We start from the raw sequence: 18,765 nt of genomic DNA, 5'->3' as shown, positions 1-18,765 counted from the left end.
CGGGCCAGCCTCCTACATCTTTTAGAAATGCAGCCATCCTGGCCACACCCCAGGCCCAAAGTCCAAATCTCTCTACCCACTTCATTGACTCACTCTGTTGAACTTAACATCACAGCTCTGTTTTTACCCTTTTCACCCTATGGCTTCTAATTCCTGCAGTATCATCAGAGTGATAGTCTTTCTTCTCATATTGTGACCACTTTTATTGTCTTTGCTGTTGCTTGAGACCATTCTAAATATGGATGAGGCTAATTTAGTGGAAACTGTTGTCGATAATTTCAACACAGTCTGGGATTAGAGTTCTGAGTTTCACAGAAGATAGCGAAGGTCAGGAATGCCCACTATATAGTTTCACTTTTGGTTGGCTAATGAGCTATCCTCAAACCTCACTCAGGTAACTCTCAGGGGAGCTGGATCTCCCTAAGATGACTGATTTTTGCCAGTCTGTTGCTGCACCCCTATTAGTAATCCACTGGTAGAGCAGGCTGCGGGCATCAGGCCTTTGGGATTTCTGGAAAGCATTCGAATTTCCTGACTCTTTAATGCCAGATTGAGTATCTGCTACACATCCTCTAATAAGCTCTCCTTGAAGAAGATGCAGAGCATACAGCCTAGTGCTGGTTGTTAAGAAACAGGCAGGTTTTCAGCAACTCAAGCCTATAAAGTAGTAAACAATGCATTGTCTTACAGTTTCTGTCATTTATGTTCAGAAAATTGGTCTTAGTTAGATCTTGAGACTAAATCTTGCCAGAGAAACAATCTCATTATGTTTCTCAGCCTGGCTTACTAAAGTCTGTAACTTAAACACTCCAAAGTATTTGGTCCTAGACTCCTAGGTGAGGGTATCCTGCCAAACTATTTATGTCACTCTTTGAAAATTGTGAGTGTGTTCTTTATACTTCTTTTTCCATGGCGGTTATCTCATTGTGTGGCGAGGACCTCTGGTACAGTGTTGAATGGTAATCATGATAGCGGGCATCATTTCTGTTCTGGTTTTGATGAAGGTGATGTTTACTGTGTGTTTGCTGGTAATTACCCTTTATCAAGTAAGGAAATTCCCTTTTATTCCCAATTTGCCAAAGTTTGTTTTTGGTTTTTTAAATTATGAGTAGGTGTTGAACTCTATCAAATATTCTCCTGCACTTTGAACTGATCATATGGGGTTTTTTTCCCCTTTAATTTGATCATATGATGTATTACTTAGATTTTCTAATATTGTATAGCTTTCTGTGGTTATTGGTGTTCTGGAACACTGTGTAAAGTGAGAATTGCCTGGAAATTCCATGAAGGTTCTGTGTCCTGGAGAGGTTACAACTCCCAAGTTCTTCTGCATACATTCTTGTACCTACCCCAGAGAAGGCTCTAGATGGGGTGGCTCCAGGCTGTGCGCTTAGCTTTAACATTTGGATTTTAAACAAGCCCTGCTAAAATCAGAATCACTGGGTAATCACACAGGATCCTTTCTAATCTAGAGTAGCACTGTCCAGGGATGGAAATATTCTCTCCTCTGCGTTGACCAGTATAGGAGCCACTAGCCACATGTGGCTCTTGAACACTAGAAATGTGGCTGGTACAACCGAGGAACTGCATTTTTAATTTAATTTTGTTTCAACTTAAATAGCACATGTGGCTAGTGGCTAGTGGCTACTGTTTGGGACAGCACAGACCGAGAGTCTTGGCCCCATCTAATTTTCCAGCCTCTCTTCCCCCATCCTTTGCATCCCTAAAGCTCTAGCTATATTTCATTACTTGATGTTTTACAATTACACCATGTGTTTTGTGTTCTGCTCTGCCCAGCATGCCTGCCTCCTTCTCACTAGCCACCTGGCAATGTTTGGCTCATTCCTTAGGACTCTGTTCAGTTGTGGTCAAGTCCTGAGGCCTCTCCTGTCCCGGCCTTTGTCTCCAGCGAGCACTAGGGTCATTTTCCTCTGTGCTGTCACTGTACTCATACATTTGCCTCACTGTGACTAGTGCTGAGCTCACCCTCCTCTGTCTCGTTAGCGCTTTCAAGACAGAGAGACAACCTTACTTTTAAATTTTCGGGCCTTGATACATGGTAGGTTCTCAGAAAATACCTGTCTCACACCAGGTGTTAAATAGTCAACAGGAATGGGCATGGCGTGTTCATGGGATGATGAAAGGGCTTCTTTGGCTACAAGAGAGAATGGGGTTAGGCAGTAATGAGACATAAAGATCAGGTCAATTATCTAAGGGCAAAACCATGTAGGTTTGCTTAAGGAAGTTGGAAAATGAGCATGAGGGAAAATCGAGGCAAGAGTATAGCATCATGAAAGCATGGTTTTGGGGGGAATGTGTCTCGTGGCAGGCTGCAGGCCAGTTTGAGTGCAGCACATGCCAGGGATGTCAGCAGCCTTCAGGGGTGACACACAGGACCAGTAAAGATCATGCTGTGTGTCACCCTGGATCGCCAGGGTAGATGAGGCTGATTGCTGAGATGTCCTCTTTCTCTCTGGTCATTCTGCAGGCTCCTGAGGCTGTGGGCTTCTCCCAGAGGGTAGCAGCTCTCCTTGATGACAGAGGGCTCCTTGCTAAGGAAGTTCAAGTACACTTGCGCTCTGCTGAGATCCCCAGATGGGAGTGGCCCTCTGGTGGAGAACAAGGAGCACTTGTGAGCTTATCAAAGGAAAACTGAGTAGATCTAGAAGACCCAAAAATTTTATAGTGAGCCATAGAAAGGATTGAGACATCAGTATCAGAAGGATGAAAGATCTGGACCAGAACAAAGATGATTGGATGCATTCATTGTTCCAGGCAAAATGTAGAGAAAATGAGCAGTTGAGGGCAGGGGACTGAGGGAGGCTCATGAGTGGTTTCTGTGGAACGGTAGGGATGGAAGACCATTGAAAAGGAGAAAATAAATGGGGAGGAAATCTGCACAGCAGGCATTGTTCATCATTTGGGAAGGTGGTCAGTAACAGGGAGGAGGGAAAATGTATAGCCTGGGCAGCTGGAGTGGTGCAGTGCGGTCAGATGAAAGTCTTTTCAAAGTCAAGGTGACTTACTTGTGTTTGAAGGCAAAAGGGATGGAGCCAGTAGAAGGACAGAAAAACCAACGGTGCTAAAGGAGTCAGGAGGGAGCTGGATAAGGAAAATGAGTTCTTTTGACAAGAGGAAGGCTGCCTCTTTCTCAGGACTGCTGGGAGCAGTAGGAACATCTAGGAGAGGTGCCCCGTCCGCGCGTGTTTCTGATAGGAGGTGCCCAGAGAGGAGAGGGAATGTGGGACGAAATGTGACCATTGAAACAAAATTAATAGTATTGCTTTTTCTTGTAGCCAATAATATTAATGGAATACCCTCAGGAGGCGGCAGCGGGGCCGGTGGTGGCAGCAGCCAAAAGACTCCACTCTTCGAGACGTACTCAGACTGGGACCGAGAAATCAAGAGGACAGGGGCTTCTGGATGGAGAGTTTGTTCTATTAATGAGGGTTACATGATATCCACTTGGTAAGTCCCATTTTTACAGCCTTATTTATAGCTGGAGGTGACTTCTTCTGAATAATAATCACTCTGCTCTCTGATAACTTACAAGTTATGGTGAATGGAATATTTGTTTTTAATAATGCTTTCATGAGGGGCACCTGGGTGGCTCAGTTAGTTAATCGTCCAACTCTTGATTTTGGCTCCCCTACTTGCTCTCTAATCTCTCTCTTTCAAAAATAAATAAATAAGCTTTAAAAAAAAAACGATAAAAAAACTGCTTTCATGGATATTTTATCTTAAAGATGAAAAAAGAGAGAAAGGAGGATGTCTTACGGTGCAGTGAGCACTAGTAATTGCTGCCCAGTCAGTGAGTCTGCGTGTCTTTGGAAACAGGAAAGGTTAGAAGGGGGAGATAAGGAGCTGAAGCTTTTTTTTTTTTTAAGTTTCTTTATTTATTTTTAGAGAGAAAGAGTGCGAGTAGAGGAGAGGCAGAGAGAGAGGGGGAGAGAATCCCAAGAGAGAATCCCAATCCCTCTGCACTGTCAGTTTAGAGCTCAACACAGGGCTTGATTTCATGAACCATGAGATCATGACCTGAGCTGAAACCAAGAGTCAGATGCTTAACTGACTGAGCCACCCAGGCACCCCAGAAGCTAAAGCTTCTTGGTAGATTTGTGGGTTTGGTTTGGTCTTGTGTTATGTGCCTTGGATTCTTACCCATAGAGAACAAAGGTGGACATGTTTTTCAGAAACCGAATACATGTTTGATTAATAATCATTTTGGAGAATATTTTAGACCTCTCCTTTGGATGTTTCCCCCTGCTTTAAATATAAGTTTTGTGATAATTGACAACGTCACACGTGTTTTAGACAAGAGAGGTCTAGGGTCAACCTTGTCTTCCATGGTACCTACCATGTGGCCACCAAGTAGGGTGCACATTAAATGGGGATAAACGTGTTTAATTATATATGGAGTCTTCAGAGCACACTTACCTGCCTAGAGCACAGGATTCTTATGTTATGGTTTGCTTTTTCCTCTCCAGCCTTCCAGAATACTTTGTAGTGCCAAGTTCTTTAGCCGACCAAGATCTAAAGATCTTTTCCCATTCTTTTGTTGGAAGAAGGATGCCCGTAAGTGCTGTCTGTTGGATTTCATTCATACCGATGTCTTTTTCTCTACCCAGTTACATAAAGGCTCTGCTTCTCTCCTAGTTCTGGTGCTGGAGCCACTCAAATGGCAGTGCCCTCGTGCGAATGGCCCTCATAAAAGATGTGCTGCAGCAGAGGAAAATCGACCAGAGGTATCAAGAAATGGTCATTGTTGCTGTAGACATTTTTAGTTGTCAGAAATAATATATTAAACTCCTGACTACTTGAAAATAGTTACAAAGTGGCATAGTTTTATTAATTAGTTAGTAACATATAGTCTATACAAGAATCACCATTTTGGAAAAAAATGTAAATATATTAAAATTAACATTTAAGTTATACTAAATAGAATTTAATTCTTTGGCTTATAAGACACTGGGGAATCTTACATTGCTGACGTCTTGGTATAACAGTGTTGCCTTTAACATATTTGCAACGTGTGGTGATTTCCAGCTGAGATACTTTAGGGTAAATCAGACCTTTCTTGTAGTTTGGTGTGTCTTAGGTCTACAGAGTCACAGTAGCTTAAGTGGTGGTTTTAATTAGCTACCACAAACAAGTTTGGCATCATCTGCTATAAAGTCGCCAGTAATCTCCATGTCATTAGAGCAGAAGGCATTTCTCAGTCAGTGGGCATCACTATTGTTTAGTCTCTCCTTAAAGCCCTCTGAGTCCTGCTTCTTTCCACTCTCCTGAAGCCCCTCTTCCTCACCAGTACTCTGCCCTCTGCAGACATTACCTAAAATCAGGCCACTGCTTCTTCCCATTCTGCATTTCTTTTCCTAAACAAGTTTACCTATGGCTGTGGCTTTAGTGACCATCAGATATTATCTCTAATGGGACATCTTCCACGTGCAAGTCTCAGAGGCCCTTTAAACTCAATATGGTCCACAACCAGCCTCCAGCATACAAGCACCGCGCACTCTCCCAGACTGCCCTCAGAAATCCAGGAGTCATCCTGGATGCGTTTTCTTTCACTTCCTTCCCCACGTTGAGCCTATCATCAAATCTGTCACTTCACTTTTTAGAAACCTTACAAACTGTGTCCACCCCAGCTACACCCCTACCATGAGTGCCCTCATTTCTTCCCTCCACGTCTCATCCACTACCACACCTGTGGCTCCTGGCCCTGGCCACCATGGACTTTGCCTTTGCCTGTGCTTTCCCATCTCCCAATATTCACCAGTGCTGTTCCCTTCTGGGCTGTCTTTCTTCATGCTTATCCTCCAGCACTCTCCACCCCACCCGCTTGGTACTCCCTCGTTCTTTATCTCTCATGGCAAATATCACTTCCTGAAGATAAGCTTTCCCTCACCTCCTAAATTAGATCAGGCCTCAAGTTATACATTCTCTATGGCTCTCTAAATTTTCTTTATAACACTTACTTCAGTCTTTAATTGCATGTATGTGTTACAGTTTGATTACTGCCTATATTTGCTACTAGGCTATAGGCTTCTTGAGCTGAAGGGACTATGTTTTGCATACCATTGTACATTCAGCACCCAGGAAACACCTGTGATGTTGAATATTTATTCAATACTTGTTAAATAAATGAGGAACAAAGGAACAGATCTTAGAAAACCAGCTCAGAGAGCCTCAAATTGTATATCACAGTCTGTGACTGTTACAGCCAGATCTTAGTTTTTTTTCCCCAGGGCCATACCGAAGAAAGACACCTTTGCTGAAGCAAATAACTGACAAGTGACCCTCAAATGATCCTTCAGGAAAGGAAAAGGAGTATTATTCAAATAATCCCTGATGGGTGTTTTTTACCTTGGTCACATTTGAAATGACCTGTCATGTCACAGTCCAAGCCCAGTATTCACTGCCATGTCTGCTGGTTAGATGCACAGGAAGGGTGGGGGCTGGGGGGAGGCTGCTATTAGAGGGAAGCCAGCAGCACTGCTGGGTGGGAGTTCGTCCTGAACCCTCACAGCCAGTGGCACTTGTAATGTTTTAATTTTATTAAGCTGAGAATTGTTTTGATTCGTTCTATTTTTTTCAGCTATCCTGTTCTTCATAAGTAGGACAGGCTCTCTTTGTTGTCAAATCTCTCTCTGCCCCTTTCTCCTTAGACATACCATCTCAGGCCCTCTCTGTGTTTCTCCACAGCCAAGCTTGTATCCACCACAGGACCTTTGCCCTTACCTTCCCTCTGCCTAGAACACTTTCTCTCAGATCTTTCATGGCTTCTAGTTATTTGGGTTTTGGCTTCAGTATTACCTTCACAGAAGAGCCTTTCTGACCACATGACTTGAACTAGCCTGCATTCACTCGATTATGCCACCCAAGGCATTCACCACAGCCTGTTACTTTATCATTTACCCAACCACCACCAGAAATAGAAGCCCTGTGAGAGCAGAGGCCCAGCCTGTCTTGTTTATCTATCTCCAGCTCTGAGAATAGTGCCTTGGCTCATAATAGGTCTTCAAAAAATATGTGTGGCATGAATGAATGACTCAAGGATTTTGTCTTTATTAGGATTTGTAATGCAATAACTAAAAGTCATCCACAGAGAAGTGATGTTTACAAATCAGACTTGGATAAGACCTTGCCCAATATCCAAGAAATACAGGCGGCTTTTGTAAAACTTAAACACCTATGCGTTGATGGTAATTTCATTTTTATTTTATATATATATATATATATATATACATATATATATGTATACAGTGAATGGGTGATAACACCATTGCATGAGGCATGTCAGAAAAAGTGATAGCCCTTGAAAATATAGAAATAGATATATTTAAGTAGAGGCACATTGAAATACTTTTGCATGACAGTATCAGAAGCTCTTAGAAAATGGAGTTTAAACTGCTTTTTTGTTTTGGAGGGAAAAAAAAAAAAACAGTTACACCACTTTGAAATAAATAATAAATGGTGTGGTAGGATACTTCTATAAAGTCCCAAGGAGAACAGTGAGCTACCCATACAAACTTCCTAAGATTTTAATGCACACAGTTATGTTTTAAGATAAGGGACTTGACATGAATTTCAAACAGAGCCATGTTGTAATCTGCGTGGCCTCAGATTTCTAATACATGTATTAGAACAAGTGCTTCTCAGGCACTTTCATTGTGCCCCAGGGGGATGACTCCCGTGAAAGCATCTCTGGCATAAGTGAGGCCTCCTTGAAGTATACACAGAGTCCTAGTTACCTGGGAGCCAGGAGAGGCAGCCATTGTGGCAGTTCTGCAGGGATGAGCGGGTGCTTGCCTGGAAGGAGAACTGGGGAGGGACATGGTGTGTTAAAAAAGCACAGTGACATGAATTCTTATCAACCATCTGGTAATTGGAACATTACTAAAGCCTGGAGTTTGTGAGGTGAGCGACATCTTGAGACAGGCCACGCAGGACTGAGTCAGGACAGTGCAAGCCCTGCCAGGAAGATGCCCTCATTCCTGCTGTCACAGAAACCGTGCACTGAGAGGCAGCGCTGGCAGCAGGAACAGGGGAGAGAAGCAAGGAGGGTGAGGTTTGCAGTCAGGAAGCTGTGAGTAGGGGGCATCAGAATCCAGGGGTGGGCTGACCAGGAAGGTGGGAACCACTGGCTCTTAGGAGGCAGAGGTGGTTAGACTCTCCAGGACTTCCCTGAAAGCCTCCAGGGGAGTGCTTTTTTTGTTTTTTATAGAATTGTAACATGTCTTCTTAAATGACTATATTATTAAGTGAAAATGCATACTTCCTTAAAGCCAACTAAATATGAAAAACTGTGACATATCACTTAACTCTGATATTGATCATGTAAAATTAAGTTTAAAAAGCCTAAAAAGGTGTGTGCATACATTTTATATATATATATATATATATATAAAATGTATGCATCCTATATATTACATATATATGTTTTTTAGATAAATATTACCATATTTATTGCAGAGCCTTTTGAAGAAACTGAAGAGAAATGGTTGTCTTCACTGGAAAATACTCGGTGGTTAGAATATGTAAGGTTTGTACAACCACTTTCCTTTTTCTTCTTTAACTTTTTATTTTGAAATAATTATAGACTTATAGGAGATGCAAACAGTCCAGTGCTCCACATACTCCTCACCTAGCTTCCCCCAATGGTTACATCTTCCATAACTAGAATGTGGTATCAAAACCAAGAAACTGGGGCGCCTGGGTGGCGCAGTCGGTTAAGCGTCCGACTTCAGCCAGGTCACGATCTCGCGGTCCGTGAGTTCGAGCCCCGCGTCGGGCTCTGGGCTGATGGCTCGGAGCCTGGAGCCTGTTTCCGATTCTGTGTCTCCCTCTCTCTCTGCCCCTCCCCCGTTCATGCTCTGTCTCTCTCTGTCCCAAAAATAAAAATAAAAAACGTTGAAAAAAAAAATTTAAAAAAAAAAAAAAAAAAAAACCAAGAAACTGACAGTGGTATAATATATAAGCCTTATTCAGATTTCACCAATTTATATGTGTTTTTGTGTGTGTGTGCGCATGTGCATGTGTGTGGTATTATGTGCATTTTTATTGCATGTGTGCAGCCCCCACCACAGTCACTATACAGAACTGCTCCATCACTGCAAGGCCCTTCATGCTGCCCCTGCAGAGTTGCGTCCCCATCACTGTGCCCTGGCAACCACTCCTCTCTTCTCCGTCTCTGTGTTTTGAGATTTCAAGAATGTCCTGTACATCAGCCCCCTTTTTATAAAAGGATTAATGAATTTCCCTGATAGAAAAATCAAAACATACTCTGTTGAAGAGTCACTTAAATGCTGATGAAATTTGCAAAGGTTATTGAGAACACAATACAGCGCGAGATTAGATGTGCTTGATTTCAAGTACTTTTAAAGAAATATTTATAGTGGAAATTTTATTTTCTTAACAGTATTTTTCCCTTTCTCTTTTCAGGGCATTCCTTAAACATGCAGCAGAACTCGTGTATGTGCTAGAAAGCAAGCGTCTCTCTGTAGTCCTGCAAGGTAATTCATTACTGAAAACAATGGTCACCATGCCAGCCAGCGTGGTGACTGCCCGCATTCAGGTAGATGACACTACTGCTAACCCATCAGGGACACTACAGATTCTGCCACAAAGACCGCAGGTAGAAAGGAGTCCGGTTTTCTGCCCTGTGTTAAACCTTCTTCCCATATTATGGGAAGGGTTGGGTTGCAGCTCCTGACAGAGTCATACAGAGTGTTAGTCTTGGCAGAGCATCCTTTCTGTCTAATCTTGCTGCATTTCGAATTCATAAAAATTTCAACTTAAATGCCTCTGGATCACGCTAGATTGGACTCTACAGAAATAGATGGGTATCAAGAAATTGACTGAATTGACACTATGTGTTAACTAACTTGGATTTAAATAAAGTTTAAAAATTAAAAAAAAAAAAGAATAGCCAATATTCTGAATTTTGTCTAATGTTTAGTAGGAGTAAAGTACAATATAATAATGTTTCAGTTAAGTGAAGGATGATTGTATGTTAGGTAAATTTAACAGCTAACAATTTCTAAGCTTACTGATGTAGTTTAATAAACCGTGAACTTCCTACCTTATCGTATAATATATTTCACATTACATAGTTTGTGAATATGCTACACTACTGAAGCTTACAAAAGTATTTTTACCAACTGTCAAATTTAACAGACTTTAGCAAAGTAAAGATATTTAAAACCTTTAAAGGGGAAAAAAGAATAGTAATGCACTATTTGAAGTAATCCCTAACTGTGATGCCATCAGAGTTACTTAATTCACACATAAATGCAGACTCTCACAATCCAGTAATCTCTCCTCTCAACCAGTGGGTATTCTAATCCTATTGCAAAATCCTACTTAGCACATGTCTTGATGGATTTGTATAATACAAAAAGGTTAGAAGAGATACTGAGCCTACATCTTAGTAACACTTTTTTTTAGAACGTGGTTTTGAAATCGTTTATTGAGGTATAACTTGCATATTATAAAATACACCCATTCTGAATGTGTATTTTTAGTACACATACAGAGTGTAGAGTTCAGAGTCCAATTTTAGAAATTATTTATCACACCAAAAAGATTACTTGTGTCCCAGCCCCAGACAACCACTAATGTGCTTTCTGTTTCTCCACATTTGCTCTTTCTGAGATGTCCTGTGTAAATGGAATCATACAAAATGTGATCTGTTGCCTCTTGCTTTTTTTATTTTACATACATGCTTTTGAGGTTCATTCACGTAGCATGTATTAGCAGTTTGTTCCTTTTTATTTCTGAATAGTATTCCTTTGTAAATACCACATTTTATTTATACATTTACCCACTGGCAGACATTGAGCTGTTTCCATTTTATGGCTATTATGAATATGCTGCTGTGAACATTTATATAAAAGTCACCATGAGGACATATTTTTTTTTATTTCTTGTGGGTAGGTACTTAGAAGTGAGGAATTGAGGGGCGCCTGGGTGGCGCAGTCGGTTGGGCGTCCGACTTCAGCCAGGTCACGATCTCGCGGTCCGTGAGTTCGAGCCCCGCGTCAGGCTCTGGGCTGATGGCTCGGAGCCTGGAGCCTGTTTCTGATTCTGTGTCTCCCTCTCTCTGCCCCTCCCCCGTTCATGCTCTGTCTCTCTCTGTCCCAAAAATAAATAAAAAATGTTGAAAAAAAAAATTTAAAAAAAAAAAAGAAGTGAGGAATTGCTCAGTTATAGGGGTTGCTATCATTAAAAATGATGTTGGTTACAGGTTTTCATGGACTCTTATCAGGTTGAAGTACCCTTCTGTTCCTAGTTTGCTGAGAGTTTATCCAGAATGAACTTTGGATTTTTATCACATAGATGCTTTTTATGCATCTAATGAGATGATTATGTTATTTTTATCTCTTATGTCTAAGAAGTGTTACTTTTTGTCAGATGTTAAGCCAACCTTGTTTTCCTGGAATAAATTCTTGAATTCATGAGATAATATGATTTGCTTATATTTTGTCGATGACTTCTACAATCTAATCATAAGGGATACTTGGTATAGTTTTTGTCTGATTTCTTTGGCTGGCTTTCATATCAGGTATTACTGGCATTACTGAAAAAGACACCAGCTATAAAAGATAGGAGGAAAATGTTTGCCACCTTTTCACATGGTGGTGGACAATCCCATTCCCCTTGTTCACTTCTGAGTCACCATGTGGAATTGCCAGTAGTAAAATTAATGTTCTTAGGAAGCAGAATGGACTCTTGAAAGATTTCCACCCCAAACTACTGAAATGTAAAAAGTGTGAGGAATATGCTCTGTTATTTGGAAAATATTCATATATAAAAGATTATTTCCCATTAAACACTGATTGAGCTGGAAGTCTATAATATTTTAGAGTTGTTGGAATCCATTGAACCCTCCTAGCATGGATTATTTTGAAGGTAGCTCGGGCAGAGAATAATGTAGTATCCACTTGACCTTCCCTTTCTCGCTCAGCATTTTTCTATGTAGTAGTTATTTTCTTTTCCATTTTTCTTAACAGAGGAGGAGGGAAGAGACTTGAGCTGTATGGTAGCTTCTCTTGTTCAAGTGATGCTGGATCCCCATTTTAGGACAATTACTGGATTTCAGAGTCTCATCCAGAAGGAGTGGGTCATGGCCGGATATCAGTTCCTGGACAGGTGCAACCACTTAAAGCGATCGGAGAAAGAGGTAACAGAATCTCGGTGCTTGTTGTGAGTCTGTAAGTGTACACAAGGCAAAATTCACGTTGTCATGTGAAGAGCTATTCTGTCTGTAAAGAGACCAGGAGGCTTTTTAAATATTGCATTTAGCACCTCTTTGCTTCCTTAGTCCAAGACTACCAATGGATTAGCATCCAAATTGATGTACTTATGAAGATTATTGTAATAATATAGGTAAAATTCCAAAAAAAATTGTTAAATTTCTCCACGCTGAGAACTACTTGATAAAATGCTGTATTATCTCTCTGAAAAGCAAATAATGAGCACATCAGGTATTTTGGAAAATCAGTTTTGGAGTATCACATTTTCTTGAAATGGGGCACGTGTGTTAAGAATGGGATGTTTGAGAGGGACATCTTTGTAACAGCTCTGGGCACAGGGGCTGCCATGGGTGCAGAGGTAGGAGAGCCTGTGAAAGGCCCTGCAGGCATCTCACAGAATGGTGGTTTCAGAAGCATAGGCTGACTGAGCAGTACAAACTACCATCTGAGGAAATCTCGACAGCGAATACTTCACTTAAAAGATGCTGGGGGCGTGAGACACTTGGGTGGCTCAGTCAGTTGAGTGTCTGACTTCGGCTCCAGTCATGATCTCACGGTTCTTGAGTTTGAGCCCCACATTGGGGTCTGTGCTGACAGCTCAGAGCCCGGAGCCTGCTTCGGATTCTGTGCCCCACTCTCCCTCCACCCCACCCCTGCTTGTGCTCTGTCTCTCTTTGTCTTTCAAAAATGAATAAACGTAAGAAAAAAAAAAAAGATGCTAGGGGCGCCTGGGTGATGTCTGACTCTTGATTTCTGCTCAGGTCATGATCTCAGTGGTTGGTGAGTTTGGGCCCCACAGTGGGCTCTGTACTGCCAAGGCGGAGCCTACTTGGGATTCTCTATCTCTCTGCCCCTCCCCTGCCTGCTCTCACACACTCTTTCTTTCTCATAAATAAATAAACTTAAAAAAATAAAAAGATGCTGGGACTCCAGGATACAATAGCTGTCATCAGCTGTTATACTTGGGGCTCCACCATGTGACCTAGAGGCTAATGCCAACTGTTTTCTGAAACTCTGGGAAGTTTTCCGGATGCTGAGCCTGCACGGTGCACCAAAAGCTAATTACAGAAGTTGGTTTTTGGTTTGGAGTTGTTGGTTTTTTGTTTTTGTTTTTCAGCATTCTAAAGAATTATTTCCAGATAAGCTTAGTCACATATTTTAGTATCCCCCATTCATACAGTGACACTTGCCTGTTTGTTTACTTTGCCATTTCAATGATACTACACAAATAAGGGCTGTGATGTTTATCACAGTTGAACTTACTTCTTAGGTTTGATATAAGCTGGTTTCACCTATTTCCATATCCTTGGCTTAGCTTTGGAGCCAAGTGTTTTAGGCTTAGCTGTTCTCTTATTCTCTTCCTTACTGTAAGCAGTAAGTTTGGAAATAAATGTGAACAACTGAAGGACAACATTAAATCATCCCATTTTCTGTTTGTATATGCCAGTCTCCCTTATTTTTGCTGTTCTTGGATGCCACGTGGCAGCTGTTAGAACAATACCCAGCGGCCTTCGAGTTCTCAGAGACCTACTTGGCTATACTGTACGACAGCACCCACATCTCCCTGTTTGGCACCTTCCTGTTCAATTCTCCTCACCAGCGGGTGAAACAAAGCACGGTAAGAGATACTGTGGCGATAGCTACTTCTCTTTTTTGCTTTTACAACTTTATTGATACAGAATTGAAGTACAGTTAGCTGCATATTTAAATATGTAAATTAAAAGTCTTAAGCTACCATTTTAAGCTGTAATTTCTGAATGAATTCCATAAAAGCCTACAAAAATCTAGGAAACTGTTTCATTTTTATGACTGAGCATTTTAGGTATTTCTCTCTGATGTACATTGTTCATAATAAAGCAGTTTTTAGGGCTCCTGGATGGCTTACTCGGTAGAGCATGCAACTCTTAATCTCAAGGTTGTGAGTTCAAGCCCCACTTTGGTCATGGAGCCTACTTAAAAGAAAAGAGGGGCACCTAGGTGGCTCAGTCGGTGAAGCATCTTACTTTGGCTCAGGTCATGATCTCACAGTTCATGAGTTCGAGCCCCGCGTCAGGCTCTGTGCTGACAGCTCAGAGCCCGGAACCTGCTTTAGGTTCTGTCTCCCTCTCTCTCCACCCCTCCCCTGGTTGGTTTCTCTCTCTCGTGCACGCTCTCTCTCTTTCTCTCAAATAAATTAAAAAAAAATTTTTAATGTGATATGTAACAATTAAAAAAAACAGATTTCAAAGATGTAAATTATTACACCCACCTTAAATGTTGTGCTTTTATATTTATATTTTGACATTCAGTCTCTCCAGATGAGTAATTTAAAAGGTCCTCTTTGAGGACTTTTGTTTCCTAGAATAAAAGATGTACAAAGCAAGATCATTTTCTTCAAGAGTTCTGTGGAGAAGGAATTTCAGAGATGGAGCATAGGGATGGTGCTAGACTCAAATTCTTGGCAGGCGCTGGCTGACCAAGTAGCCTCAGAACCAGTCCCACATGCCACACAGCAGTCCTGTTGGGTAGGATGTTCAGTTTCTAGTCACAGTTCATTGACCTAGAGGAAGAATCATGACTAAGGAGGGTCTCAAGCCAAACTTGAAACTAACTTCTGATTGCCGCTGGTAGAACCTTCCAGAACCCTGGGTTCTGACTCACCCACGTTGGAACTGACATTGGGAATAGCTGATAAATGTTGCAGTAACCATTGAGAGAAACAGAAAGGAGAGCTCTTGCGGTCCTCAGCCTCAGCACTAAGGCCCTGGTCCAGGTGATGTGGCCTGGTATAATATGAGTCCCTCCTAGGGTCAGAAAACCTGAATCCTGGCCCTGGTCTGGGAGAATGGTGAGCCCAGGTTCCTCATCTGTAAACTGTGAAGCATAATGCTTCACTATTTGCTAAAGAAATGAATTAGTCTAGATTGCGGATGTGAAAGACAAAGTGCACTAGACATTTAAGGAGATGATTTTTATTCGGGCTATTGTAATAGAGAGACCTTTATTAATGAGGAACATCCCAAAGAAAAGGAAGGGGCCTGGGGCTTGTTACAAGAGGAGGGAGATGGGAGGGAGGGGGAGCTGGTCTTACCTCAGAGTAGGGGAGCCGTGTCTCAGTGGGGCTGCTGTCCGGGGGCTCAGGGTCAGAGAAACTTAGCACTGCCATAGGGTATTTATTTTAGATCGGGGAGTTTGTGAAGGAAGTTTTTATAAACTATATTCTGTGCTTCCCTAATAGAATGTAACCTCTCCCAGTACTGCGCTCAGACCGGTGGTAGGCTGGGGCCCTGAGGTGTGGGAGACTATTTGTTCCTAAACTAAATGGTCTCCGATGCGCTCCTTTTCATTCCTCGTTCACTGGGCATCATCCAGTTTGTGCCCCTTGAGCTTCGCTGTGGGCTGTGCATCTGGTGGTGTTGCCTGCCCATCATACTCCTCTCCCTTCACTGCCCCGTGTACACGCCCATGCACACCCCTAGTACACGCATGCATGCACACACACACCTTGTGAGCCTTCAAAATGTACACAAAGCTAGGAAATCAGCCTTGTTAGACGTAGAACATTCGATGTAAAATGCCAGTACATCGGCCCTAAGGTCCCAGTGACTGCAGTGCCTCCAGCAGGCACTGAGCAGAGGACTCTGCAGAGCTCAGGTTGGACCCCAGAGACACTCACTCCTCACCCTGCTCCTAGGCTGGACTCTGGATGTGCCCAGATAAGTTTACAAATAGCTTTCGATGTGGAAATAAAAGTTAAATATTTTTTAAAAGTATATCGGGGCGCCTGGGTGGCGCAGTCGGTTAAGCCTCCGACTTCAGCCAGGTCACGATCTCGCGGTCCGTGAGTTCGAGCCCCGCGTCAGGCTCTGGGCTGATGGCTCGGAGCCTGGAGCCTGTTTCCGATTCTGTGTCTCCCTCTCTCTCTGCCCCTCCCCCGTTCATGCTCTGTCTCTCTCTGTCCCAAAAATAAATAAAAAACGTTGGAAAAAAAAATTTAAAAAAAAAAAAAAAAAAAAAAAAAAAAGTATATCATCTGAGGGTGCCTGGGTGGCTCAGTCAGTTAAGCAGCTGACTCTTGATTTGGCTCAGGTCATGATCTCATGGTTCATGAGTTCAAGCCCCGCATCATCGAGGAGCCTGCTTGTGGTTCTCTTTCTCCCTCTCTGCACTTTGCCCCTCCCATCTACACTGTCTTTCTTGCTCGCTCTCTCAAAATAAACAAACTTAAAAAAAAGTAGATCATCTACTTTCCCTGGTCCATGCTCTAATACTGTATTGTTTTTTTAGCCTGGCCTTTTTCAAAAGCTTTTCCTGGCGAGTACTAGCATGGATCCCTCCTTGTCTCATCACTTCATACTGATGATTTGATGTAACAGCCAGATTGAAGGCCATCAGTGCCACCTCTGCCCTCCCTGGGAAAATGGCTTTTGATGTAAGGTCCTGATTAGCACAACCGCTGTTCTCAGCTTAGTCTCTTCCATAAAGACGTTTCCTTCTCTTCTGAGGCCACCTTAGATGCTCATGGTCAGGTACTCTTTGTGGAAAATCTGATCTTTGGAGATAAACATTTTTAGTTTTCACATAAAAAAAGATGACTGTTTTCTGTTTATTTTTCTAGAAGGGCCATTAAAACAGCTCTTAATACTGTCTTTTTAAAGGAAATGGGTTGTTTCTACATGCATATATATTTTGAAATTTCAAGTAACTAAAAAGGTTTTTTTTTTTTTAATATATTTGGTGCTTAATGAGTTAAGTTTTACTCGTTTGCAATAGGACATTTTGTAAAATGCCCTATACTGTTAGATAGCTTATCTGTTTCCTGCTGGCCCTGAGTCAACACTACGACATGGGTCACACCTGGTCATACCTGTGGTGTGGAGCTGGTGTCCTGACCACAGTGCTTCTTTAGTAATAACAATGAGTTTTTGCCTTTTTCCTAATTTCCAAACAAGTACTTGGTTGTTTGGAGAATACTGAAAAGTACGGAGCAGAAAATAAGAATCAGTCCTCTCCCACCATCCAGGGACTTGGTATCTTGAGAAATTTCCTCCAGAGAACTAACCTACGTAAACCGATGTGCCAGCCTGCTTTGGCCCTCAGCCAGGATGACGGCCCCTTTCTCCATGCCACTAAGTGCAGCTGCATGGTTTGATGCTCCTCACCTTCTCCACACAGAGGCAGTGGGCTGTCTCCCTACAGCATTGTGCCCTGCATCAGTAGGCCGCGTGAGCCCACAGTGGGCTGGAGGCAGGCTCCTGGGAGCAAGAGGCCCGGCCTCAGTGTGTGGTCTTCGTGGTCGTGGCCAGATGCCAGGACTATGTGCACAGGGTCTGAATTCCCTCCTCCCTGCTCCTGGGGTGTGGTTCAGATACTGAAGGTCACTGGATAAGTGACGTGTAAGCGTGGACTTAGAAAATGGGATAAAATAGATGGCAGTGATCACCATGCACAGACTGTCTTACACATCCACTCACCAAGTTCTGTGCCCAGCAGGTAGTTGCGTAAATGTATCACGTACTCAGAAAGTAAAGTGCTACAATTACAAAAGTAACTGGGACACCTTGAAGACTTTATAGTATGGCTTTCCTGAAATTTTACTTGTTGTAATAATATATTCCTTGCTCAGAGGGTCCAGCTTCCTTGGTGGCTTCCAGAAGAAAAGGTGCTCTCCTTGCTCATATAGGGTGTGAGGTGTCCCTCTGATCCAAGGTGCCAAGAGTGTCTCTTCTCTCAGAGCAAAACATGCTGCTCCCGGTGAGCTAGAGTTGCTCTAGTCCAGAAAATTCCCCATAGTGAGGGAATGATTTTGGCTCATCAAAAAAAATATATGAGAAAATCATTTGGCATCTTCTCATAAATGTTCAAATATTTATCTTGCAGGAATTTGCTATAAGCAAAAATATCCAGCTGGGTGACGAAAAGGGTTTAAAATTCCCCTCAGTTTGGGACTGGTCTCTTCAGTTTACAGCAAAGGATCGCACCCTATTCCATAACCCCTTGTACATCGGAAAGAGTACACCCTGTGTACAGAACGGTTCTGTGAAGGCTTTCAAACGGACAAAGGTAAATTACAAAAACGCACCAACAATAAAAACACAGTGTTTGCTTACACCTAACAAAGGTCATATTTTCAGAACACAGAGTATTAAGATCCAGGTCACTTCCCTTGACACTGCCAATGCAGATTTTGAGGAATCATTTGCTTTGTAACTGAAATGACCATGCCCTGACTTTTCTTCTTGGTGACTGAGGCCCACAGAGCTTGCTCAGCATGTAGGATTCAGCGGATAGCAGCTCTGAGCCTGAGAGGCCCCATTCCTGAAGCCCACCCACTTGCCTTTCTTTCTAGAATCAGCCAGATCCTAGATTTCTCCCTAACCCAGAGGTCTTAGAAATTTGCACTTTAGCAGAATGATGAACAGGAGGTATCTCCTCCCCGCCAGGTCGCAGGCCAGCGCTAATGCCCTAGGCAGAGCCCATTGCTAGCTAATGGGACTCAGGTGGAAGAGGATTAGGAGGAGGGTTGCAA

General features: G+C 42.5%; 1 protein-coding gene across 5 annotated transcripts in view; it reads left to right on the top strand.

The window, feature by feature from the left end:
* The window catches only part of MTMR10 (myotubularin related protein 10), a 56,119-nt gene that overhangs the window by 34,054 nt on the left and 3,300 nt on the right, over positions 1–18,765 (top strand). For all 5 annotated transcript variants that reach the window (XM_058736822.1, XM_058736824.1, XM_058736826.1 and 2 more), the window contains 9 exons: positions 3,297–3,468; positions 4,488–4,575; positions 4,657–4,745; positions 7,075–7,205; positions 8,476–8,545; positions 9,445–9,515; positions 12,015–12,184; positions 13,705–13,875; positions 18,117–18,299. In XM_058736822.1, coding sequence (XP_058592805.1) covers positions 3,297–3,468; positions 4,488–4,575; positions 4,657–4,745; positions 7,075–7,205; positions 8,476–8,545; positions 9,445–9,515; positions 12,015–12,184; positions 13,705–13,875; positions 18,117–18,299 — 1,145 coding nt within the window. The remainder of the gene's footprint in view (positions 1–3,296; positions 3,469–4,487; positions 4,576–4,656; positions 4,746–7,074; positions 7,206–8,475; positions 8,546–9,444; positions 9,516–12,014; positions 12,185–13,704; positions 13,876–18,116; positions 18,300–18,765) is intronic.

Source organism: Neofelis nebulosa, chromosome 7 (genome assembly GCF_028018385.1).
Source record: "Neofelis nebulosa isolate mNeoNeb1 chromosome 7, mNeoNeb1.pri, whole genome shotgun sequence".
Lineage (NCBI taxonomy): Eukaryota > Metazoa > Chordata > Mammalia > Carnivora > Felidae > Neofelis > Neofelis nebulosa.
The sequence above is the reverse complement of the archived record's forward strand: the minus strand, read 5'-3'. Positions and strand labels throughout refer to the sequence as shown.